The sequence below is a fragment of the Octopus bimaculoides genome, chromosome 13, assembly GCF_001194135.2.
Source record: "Octopus bimaculoides isolate UCB-OBI-ISO-001 chromosome 13, ASM119413v2, whole genome shotgun sequence".
Lineage (NCBI taxonomy): Eukaryota > Metazoa > Mollusca > Cephalopoda > Octopoda > Octopodidae > Octopus > Octopus bimaculoides.
In genome coordinates, this window is record NC_068993.1 from 59,435,449 (window position 1) to 59,446,377 (window position 10,929).

General features: G+C 35.7%; 1 protein-coding gene across 1 annotated transcript in view; it reads left to right on the forward strand.

The window, feature by feature from the left end:
• LOC106867219 (N66 matrix protein) overlaps positions 1 to 9,431 on the forward strand; it is a 16,406-nt gene extending 6,975 nt beyond the window's left edge. Inside the window, exons 6-11 of the mRNA XM_014912026.2 lie at positions 1,053 to 1,079; positions 3,585 to 3,599; positions 3,908 to 3,934; positions 4,801 to 4,827; positions 6,304 to 6,316; positions 7,424 to 9,431. Coding sequence (XP_014767512.1) covers positions 1,053 to 1,079; positions 3,585 to 3,599; positions 3,908 to 3,934; positions 4,801 to 4,827; positions 6,304 to 6,316; positions 7,424 to 7,442 — 128 coding nt within the window. The 3' untranslated portion in view covers positions 7,443 to 9,431. The remainder of the gene's footprint in view (positions 1 to 1,052; positions 1,080 to 3,584; positions 3,600 to 3,907; positions 3,935 to 4,800; positions 4,828 to 6,303; positions 6,317 to 7,423) is intronic.
• The last annotated feature ends 1,498 nt before the right edge of the window (positions 9,432 to 10,929 follow it).

Genomic DNA, 10,929 nt, shown 5'->3' on the forward strand with positions numbered 1-10,929 from the left:
CCGCCTGACTGGCCTTCGTGAGGGTGACACGTAAAAGCACCTACTATACTCTCTGAGTGGTTGGCGTTAGGAAGGGCATCCAGTTGTAGAAACTCTGCCCAATTTAGATTGGAGCCTGGTGTTGCCATCCGGTTTCACCAGTCCTCAGTCAAATCGTCCAACCCATGCTAGCATGGAAAGCGGACGTTTAACGATGATGATGATGATGATGACGATATATATATATATATATATATATATATATATATATAGCAATAAGAAAATGAAGGGGAATAGGTGGTTTTCATCAACTTGCAGACATTGTATTGTGTCAGTTTACCTGTTTATTTATTAACTAAGAGGACAATAACAATATACAAACACATGTGGCATATTATGTCATATCAGTAATTAAAAAAAGACATCTAGTGACCTAAAATGGGACAATGACTTACAGCTGTTTCAGTCTAGGGGTGACATGCCTCAATTCTGTCCGTATAACTCCAGTAGGCTGAAGTAATTGATAGATGAAATGGATGAAATAGAGGTACATGGATGATTCTCTTGGCCTCTTCAGAGATTTTATAAAGTTCATGAAGTTAATTTAAAATATCCAAATATAAACATATAAAAACCATAATATATATGTGAGTTTTTACGATTTTTTATATGTTTATATTTGGATATTTTAAATTAACTTCATGAACTTTATAAAATCTCTGAAGAGGCCAAGAGAATCATCCATGTACCTCTATTTCTTCCATTTCATCTATCAATAACTTCAGCCTACTGGAGTTATACGGACAGAATTGAGGCATGTCACCTCTAGACTGAAACATGCTAATAGTGTCTCCCCTCTCTAAGAATGGGACATGGTTCTGAGTGTATATTATCAGATACTATTTATTTAGTAAATTATTGTATGCATACATAGACTCCTAGACATCTGTACACATATTTATATATACATTTACACAGACACACACAGACACACACACACACACACTTCAATATACTGTCGCACATTATATTTTCATTTCCTTACAATATTTTGTTTTGTTTTGGTTTTACAGATGCTGCTGGAAACACTCCTATAAATGGTATGATTTTCTTTTTACTATTATAACGCTTTCCAATGTTCTCTTTGTTGTTGGTTGTCTGTGAGTCAGCCTATATCAAGTAGGTTCATGGTCAAAGACACTGAAACTTTTGCATATTGTATTTTCAGAAATTCAGGAGTGGCTCTGTGGTAAGTAGCTTGCTTATGAACCACATGGTTCCGGGTTCAGTCCCACTGCGTGGCACTTTGGGCAAGTGTCTTCTACTATAGCCTTGGGCCGACCAAAACCTTGTGAGTGGATTTGGTAGACGGAAACTGAAAGAAGCCCATTGTATATATGAATATATATATGTGTGTTTGTGTTTGTCCCCCAACATCGCTTGACAACCGATACTGGTGTGTTTACGTCCCCGTAACTTAGTGGTTTGGCAAAAGAGATCGATAGAATAAGTACTAGGCTTACAAAGAATAAGTCCTGGGGCCGATTTGCTCGACTAAAGGCAGTGCTCCAGCATGGCCGCAGTCAAATGACTGAAACAAGTAAATGAGTAAAGAGAATTATTTTGGGATCTAATGCTTTGTCTCATTTTCTTTTAGGGATATTTGGTTACTATTTCTAGCAAGTTGAATGACTGTATAAAGACTTCTTTAGTGACACATACTCTTTTACTTGTTTCAGTCATTTGACTGTGGCCATGCTGAAGCACCGCCTTTAGTCGAGAAAATCGACCCCAGGACTTATTCTTTGTAAGCCTAGTACTTATTCTATCGGTCTCATTTGCCGAACCGCTAAGTTGACTCATTTTTGACAAACACAGACACACAAACAGATACACACACATACATATATATAAATACATATATACGACGGACTTCTTTCAGTTTCCGTCTACCAAATCCACTCACAAGGCTTTGGTCGTCCCAAGGCTATAGTAGAAGACACTTGGCCAAGGTGCCACGCAGTGGGACTGAACCCGGAACCATTTGGTTGGTAAGCAAGCTACTTACCACATGGCCACTCCTACGCCTACATATCCAGAATTTATGTTATATTCCAGCTTTTGTGATGGCAATGGTTTAAGGATTAAATTCTAGCTTTTATTAAATTTACCTGAACTTCAATATGGAAACTAAATTTTTAAATTTATATAGATATATTTAATCATCTTAGACATTGATTACCCTGGACTACAATGTCCAATGTGATGTCTTCTTTCTTTTAGGATGGTAATTGAACAAATGAACTGTTTTACTTCATACTTATCTAGGAGGGAACAAGGCAGGCATTTTGTAGTTGACCGACCTGCTAAAAATAGCAGTGAAATATGTTGGATATTACATTCAGTTGTCTTAGGACAAATCAGATATGTAGGTAGATGTTTTCAAAGACAAGATCTTTAATCATAGGTCTACTCAACCAGGTTTTATGTGGAATTAAACATTAACCATATTTATCTACTTCAAATCTCAGGGATATTTGTCTTCTCACTTTAAATATCATTTGAAATATATTTTCATTACTCTGAAATTCTGAAATTACTATCTTTTTTTGCATTTCTGCCTTATTTTCTTTTTTATTTATAAGTGTTCCACCTTCCCCTTGTAAGTTACAAAATTTACTCCTAAATAATATATTACACATAGATTGTCATTATGTCTTCTTTTCATCTTTATATGTCGGCCACAGCCTATCAACACAGACCACATTATTTGGGTCTGGATCACATTCTTCAGATGTGAACTGCACTCTTCCAATGTGGTGGGTCACAATCTCTCAGATGTAGATTGCAGTCTTTAGATGTGGATCACAAGCCTCAAGTGTAGATCATAGTTGCTGCATGTAGATCAGTCTTTAAATGTGAATCACAGTCTTTATATTCCCTTTTCCTTCTGTTCTTTGTAATTTGTTATTTTTCTTTTATTTCCACTATTCATACAATTTTTTTTTTAGCTTAACTTGCTTGTATACATAACACTGTTAGAAAATTTTTATTTTTCTTCTGTCTTTGCTCATTAAGTGTTATTTCCTTTTTGCTTCTATCTAAAAATCAAATGAAATGGACTACTTTTCCCTTCGAACTTTGCTTTTGTGACCTGGACATCAATGGTTTGAAACTGACCTTTTTTTCCATTACATTTCAGACAGATTCAGCACTGAGTTGCTGAAGCAGAAATATCATTATAGCAAATATTCTCTTCAAAACCAATGACTGACTTGTCAGTTGCTTGACTTTAACCACTTTAGCATGTCCTTTTGTGACTGACAAAATGTACATCTCTGATCATGAGCAGAAATAGTGGTGGGAGCATCATAGCCATGTGTTGGGAGGGATTCTTTGGGGTTTGAATAAAAATAACAAAAGTAAAGTTTGACAGAAATATTAGCCATATTTCATAATTTTTAGGGGTAGACAAATAAGAAATAACAGTTGCTACCCAAGGGCAAAAATTGTCTTACACATTGTAATGCATTCTTGTTTCCATGTGTGCAGGTGTTGTTATCAATTGCAAATCTAATTAATTTTTTTGCTTTTATTTTTTTTAGATGAAAACAATTTGTGTAAGTTTCAATTTATTCCATTAAGTGTTTATGCATGTTATGTGGTGTGACTGCGTACATTGCGATTGTGTATGTATTTGTGTTGTCAGTATTATATATTTGTTGTACTTGTGCATTGTGACAATATGTATTTGTGTGGTTTGCATATATATCGCTAGCCTCTGCACATTCTTTTTTTTCTCTCCTTGTTTCTTTCTGTGTTCCTTTCTGTGGAAGAGCGTAGGCTCGAAACGTTAAAGACTTTTTCAATTCCCGAGCATTATACATATGTATATTTTCGTTTTCTAATGATTTTTTTGTTTTTTCAGATGATGAGGGCAACACTCCTTTATCTGGTATGAATTTATTTTATTATTATCGTCCCTTTTTAATGTTCTCTTTGTTGTTGTTTTGTTGCAGGTCTGCTCTAATCAAATAGATTTATGGTTAAAAGCATGTCATTCATATTATATTATCAGACTATTTATTTAGGAAACATGTCTGTCATTACTTCTTTTTTAGATGGTGGTGTATTATTATAGAGAGATTTAATTACTATTTCTAGCAAGTTGGGTGACTGTGTAAAGCATCTTTAGTGACACTTCAGCTTTTATTGTGAATAGTAATGATTTAAGGATTAAATTTTGGCTTTCTTTCATTAAATTTTCCTGAACTTCAGTATGAAAACTAGGTTTTAAAATTTATATAGACACATTTAATCATCTTAGACAATGGATACCTTGGACTACAATGTTCAATGTGTCTTCTCTCTTTTTAAGATGGTAGGGCAGGATTAAGCTGGTCTACAATTTATGTGACAACCCGACAAGTTTTCAAATATATTAGTTTTCACTTAGTCTGAAGGAATGAACTGTGTTTTACTTCGTATTTACCTAGGAGGGAACAAAGCAGGCATTTTGTGGTTGACTGACCTGCTAAAAGTAGCAGCAGAATTTGCTGCACATTACATTCAGTTGTCTTAGAAAAAGGACAGAATGGATAATGTAGAACAGAAGTTTACAAAGAGAAAGTACTTGATCACAGGTCTACTCAGCCAATTAAACATATTTATTTGAAATGTCTGATATTTATATTCCTCTTGTATACCATTTGTAAAACATATTTTCATTACTCTTCTGAATATTCTGGAATTACTATTTTACTTTGTATTTCTATTTTATTTTATTCAGATAATCTATTTAATTTCTTTCTTTATTTTCAGTTCCATTATTTTCTCCAGATTCACTCCGTAAGTGACAAAATTTATTCCTATATAATAAATTACATATAGATGTTCACTATGTATTATAATCAGTTTTAGATGTGACTCACAATCTTTCAACACACATCGCATTATTAGGGTCTGAATCACATTTTTCATATGGAGATCGCATTCTTCCAATCTGAATTGCAGTCTTTAGATGTGAATCACAAGCTTCACATGTAGATCATAGTTGCTGCATGTGGATCAGTCCTTAGATGTGGATCACAGTCTTTACGTGTGGATTTTAGTCTTCACATGCAAATCACATTATTGAGATGGGGATTACATCATTCAGGCATGTGTGACATTATCCAACTCCATATATCACAGTTTTTACATATGGATTGCAGTTGTTAGATGCAAATCATTGTATTTTGATCTGGATTCATTTCTTCAGATACATATCACAGTCTTTAGATGTAGATGACATGTGGAGCACACTTATTAGACACAGATTACATTAGTGAGATGTGTATCAAGTATGGATTGGAAGGTCGCCTCATCGCTAAAATCAAGCCGATCATCAAATCCGTCATCTTCCAACTTTTCTTGCATTGCAATGCAAAAGTCACAGCAAGCTGGTTTATCAGTGTCCTGCAACTGTTGGACTAACTGTAGCTTGTAAGGTGTCATCCGCAGTCGTCTTTTTAAGATACGCCAAACTGTTGTTGTAGGAAGCTGAAGTTCCCTACTGGCTCTTCTGATCGATTTACGGGGGCTCTGCTCGAAGACAGTTTGAATTCGCTCAACTGTATCATCTGAAGTTGAGGGGCATCCCGTTCTCTTAGCTGGGTACAAACACCCATCCTTCATGAATTTACCATTCCATCTCAATATGGACTTCCTATCTGGTGCCTCTTTTCGGAATTTTGTGCAAAATGCACGTTGAACAAGTGTCCATGATTCAGTTTTTGCAAATTCAAGGACGCAAAACTCCTCTTCTGGTTGAGTGAACGCCATTACTGGATCTGAAAAAAATATGAAAAAATCATTAGCATTACAAAAAAACTTAATGAATTTAGCTTTAAAATGGTATCACTTCCATCTTACTACCAATCATAGTCCAGCAGATATGTGGACTTGAAATGTGCCCAAGACTTCTGGAACACTGTATTATAAAAAGAATGATATTTTATATAATGTGGTCCTAGATACAACTTTAATGAAAGCAAAATAGTTGGAACAGTTTTGATGATATCCCTCCTAGTTTAGGGGTGACTTGGTTAAGCAAGATGATCCAAGGTCACAAAGTTTCTCAAATAATGATCATTCAGTTGAAAAATATGTATTGTCAGCAATTTAGAAGCTTCACCCAAATTATTCTACAGCAATATTAAATATGTTTTAAACCGCTATATATAATTATTCATGGATAGAATGAATTCTGTCTACTGCCCGTTATTGTAAATGAGTATTTATATTTTATTTCTCATTTCTTCTTTTTTTTTTCCTTTTTTACAGAAAACCTACACCAGTAAGTTGTTAATTTTATCATATCTCTCTCTCTCTCTCCCCCTCTCTCTCTCTCTCCCTCTCTCTCTGGAATAGTCTTCTTAACTATCTTGTATAAATTATTAATCCTCACTATGCTGGTGAAATTTTTACTAGTAATGTAACGTACTAACCATATGCAAATCAGTTCTCAGAATCTTTTTCTATTGGTCAGTGAAAATAAAATGTAAATGCTACATCATGTGAAATCTTGAGGATTTTAGAAAGTATTCCCACTATCAAAAATGAGTCAACTTGGTTCCTAGGTGTACAACTAAATATTCTCAGTTCCCACTCTGTAACGTTTTATTATGTCATGTGATGTTACTATGATCTTTTTTGTTTCATACCACCACAGAGTCAGGGCATTTGTGACAGGTGAAAGGAAGGAAATAGATATATAATAGTAATACTCATTATCTGGGTGATGATTTGCTGGACAAGTGACCATGCTTGAGAAGACCCGACAAGCCAAGTGAAACCACAGTCATGGTTGATGCCAGTACCGTGTTTGTTGGCACTCCGTCACTTACGACGTCGAGGGTTCCAGTTGATCTGATCAATGGAACAGCCTGCTTGTGAAATTAACATGCAAGTGGCTGAGCACTCCACAGACACGTGTACCCTTAACGTAGTTCTCGGGGATATTCAGCGTGACACAGTGTGACAAGGCTGACCCTTTGAAATACAGGTACAACAGAAACAGGAAGAAAGAGTGAGAGAAAGTTGTGGTGAAAGAGTAGAGCAGGTGTATATACACATACATGTATGTATGTAAATACTACACATTTATACACATACACTGAAAATCAAACATATCCACACATAAGCATCCACATACTTCCACGTGAAGGTTCATAGCTTAGTAGATAGTGTATTTGGCTCATGATTTTAAGGGAGTGGTACCAAAATATTTCCTCAAAAATTAATTTCATCTTTAAATCCAAACTTTGTCTTATATCTTGTTTCAGCCACTGGGTTGTGGTCATGCTAGAGCACTGCTTTGAAGAGGTCTTTTTTCTGTTTTGTTTTGTTTTGTTTTTATTGTTATGAATTTATATCAATTTTCTTTTTTCATTTTCTTTTACAGAATCGAAAACAACCATTAAACCAATGCAAAGTCCATTTTTTTCAATTTAGCTCAAATGTAAACATGAAGTGCCTGCTCTACATGATGATCTTCAATAAACACTGAAAAACAAAGTCGGCTGTGATAATCTTTCTACTAGTGACTTGTTGGGACTCATTATTTCGTTATGAAACTATAACAAAGACAGTTCTGTGTTCTATTGTGTTAGCAGTGCTATTACATCATTTGTTAAGGTTATCTATACAGATATTCGATAGAAATTATAACCAGCACTGATTTTGTTACAACATCTCTACACTCTCGGAGTGGTTGGCATTAGGAAGGGCATCCAGCTGTAGAAACTCTGCCAAATCAGATTGGAGCCTGGTGTAGCCATCTGGTTCACCAGTCCTCAGTCAAATCGTCCAACCCATGCTAGCATGGAAAGCAGACGTTAAACGATGATGATTTTGTTGCAATATTTCTTGTTTACATCTCATGTCCCAGATACAAAACATTGTAACAAAAATAAGTGTTGGCTATAATTTCTATGGAATGTCTGTAGAGATAACCTTCAAAGAAAAATCCTTCTATTGTTTTAAACTTTTTTATGAATGTAATGACACCTTGTTAAAACATATTCTATTTATTTTAGACACATTGTTGCTGATACATTGTCCCACCCATTATACATTATACATACACTGTGTGGACCAAACTCCTAAACTAGCCTCTGTCCTTTCAGAACTTTCCAAAATCTCTCTCTCTCTCTCTCTCAATCTTTAGAATGTAGTATGTACCATTCTCAAGAAAAGCAATCTCCCCATCACTACCACTCATCTACCCTTTTTAACATCTCAAAAGTGATGGGAATATTATTGCTATCAGATCTTACCAAACCATTCCAACCAATGACAGCATGGAAGATGCATGTCTTAAATGATGATGATGATGATTCATATGTTTTCCTCTAAGCAAGCACCAGCCCACAGCCTCAAGGCATTGGACTGAAGGAAATTGAAACTGCAGTTGTAACATTAATATTATTTCTCTAACTCTACACAAGAACCTGCAGCCTCCAGGCATGCAATCCGAAAGATCTTTTTCTTTCCAGAAGCTGGAAATATTCATATATACAAATAGGCGTAGGAGTGGCTGTGTGGTAAGTAGCTAGCTTACCAACCACATGGTCCCGGGTTCAGTCCCACTACGTGGCATCTTGGGCAAGTGTCTTCTACTACAGCCTCGGGCCGACCAAAGCCTTGTGAGTGGATTTGGTAGACGGAAACTGAAAGAAGCCCGTCGTATATATGTATATATATATATATATGTATGTGTGTGTGTATGTTTGTATGTGTGTGTTTTTCCCCCCAACATCGCTTGACAACCAATGCTGGTGTGTTTATGTCCCCGTAACTTAGCGGTTTGGCAAAAGAGACCGATAGAATAAGTACTAGGCTTCTAAAGAATAAGTCCTGAGGTCGATTTGCTCGACTAAAAGGCGGTGCTCCAGCATGGCCACAGTCAAAAGACTGAAACAAGTAAAAGAGTAATACATGTAAGTTTTTTTTAAAAATCTTTTATAAACACTCAGTAATGTGAAATGTTAAGGTTATAAACTACAACATTTCTATTTGTTACATATTGGTTTAACCACTAATTCGATGACTGGCACCCGTGCCAGTGGAGCGCTAACAGCACTATCCGAGCGGGATCACTGCCGGAGTGGTTGGTGTTAGGAAGAGCATCCAGCTGTAGAAACTCTGCCAGATCAGATTGGAGTCTGGTGCAGCCATCTGGTTCGCCAGTACCCACTCGAATTGTCCAACCCATGCTAGCTGGAAAGTGGACGTTAAATGATGATGATTGCCAGTCATCCGATCATGATCATTATGAATGTACACAGATGCACATATCGATAAATAGCATTAAATAAATACGGTACAAATATTTTGTAACTGAAAGGCCATTGTTTTGACATCAATAAATTGGAGTGCCATTATAATTGTATAATGTACTTTTCTGGAAACTGTTGTTTTTTTTTGTTTTTTTCTATCATTTTACCATGCATCAGGCATTGAGCATTATTTACATTTGACAGATATTTGTCCTCATCTTGTTTGTTGTTTACACAATGTTTCAGCTGATATACCCTCCAGCCTTCTTCAGGTGTCTTGGGGAAATTTCGAACCTGGGTTCTCATTCCTAAGGTATTTTTCGATGTTATTATTATTATTATTCAGGTCACTGCCTGGAATTGAACTCGGAATCTTGGGCTTAGTAGCCCGCATTCTTAACCACTACGCCATATGCCTGTGGGCAATTATGGAGTGAATTTTAGGGCTTATAAATCTAATATTCTCCTATCCTTCTTTAATACCAGTTCCCATATGTTACTCATATCTGCACTCAGTCTGCTTAGGAGGTTGTTGTGTCCTAGCATATGCACTGCTTCCCTCACTCTTCACGCTAAAAGATGAAACATAAAACTGGCTTCAGTGAGATTTGAACTCGGGATGTAAAGAGCTGAAATACTATAAAGCGTTTGATCTGATGCACTAACAAGTGTACCGAGCCCCAGCCCTTTAGTAATAAGGGATCATAAAATAGGGTGAGATTCCGTCACAACCAGAAAGATGCATGCTAAGCATGAGAGGTTTTGTGTGAACTGTGCTGTTGTTAACACACACACACACACGATGATGGGGTGTATTTACATACAACAAATGCTTTAAGACTGCAATAAAATAGGACAAACGATCAGCATATAATCAAACATTCAGCTGGTTGGAGAGGTGATGATCTTGAAAAGCACTGTGTCCAAGCCTCTTGATGTCCTACATTCATTGGAATGAACTTCTACTCTGTCCAGCATTCAGCTGTATTGGTTTCCTGAAAATACTTCTGATTTTAAACCCCTAAATTTTCACATGCTATGATGAAATGTAGAGCAACAGTCTGTCAATTGATTAAATGTCTTTTTGTTTTTTATGACCATGTCACCAAATGCAGGCAATCACAAAGTACAAAACATTTTCTCTTTAGTTTTCTAATATCCTTTCCCCAACGAAAAGGTTGATTGACAAAGTTATTATGAATGAAACTGCTTCAAAATGGTCCTTCAGAAGGTATAGTAAGGTTTCACAAAGTAAATCTTACAGAATTAAGGTTCCACATGGGAAAATATACAGCTTTTGGTGGAGATAACACAAATACAAATTATGGAGAATGTTTGTGCAGAAGTGTGAAATAATGTTGATTCAAAATTGAAACCAAACAATATTTAACATAAAATTGTGTCAATAAATTATATAAATGGTGAAAATCAGATGAGAAAATATGCAACTTTCAACATACATTCATCAAGGTAGTGACGTTTGTACATAATTTAAAGTTGAATCACAAGACTTGGTTAGAGGCTCCAAATAAAAAATAGAAGAAGAATTTCAGAGTAAACCAATTTTATTTACATTTCAAATTCTTATGAATATTCAGAAAGAATGATGCAGTTGGAACTCTGGAAATTC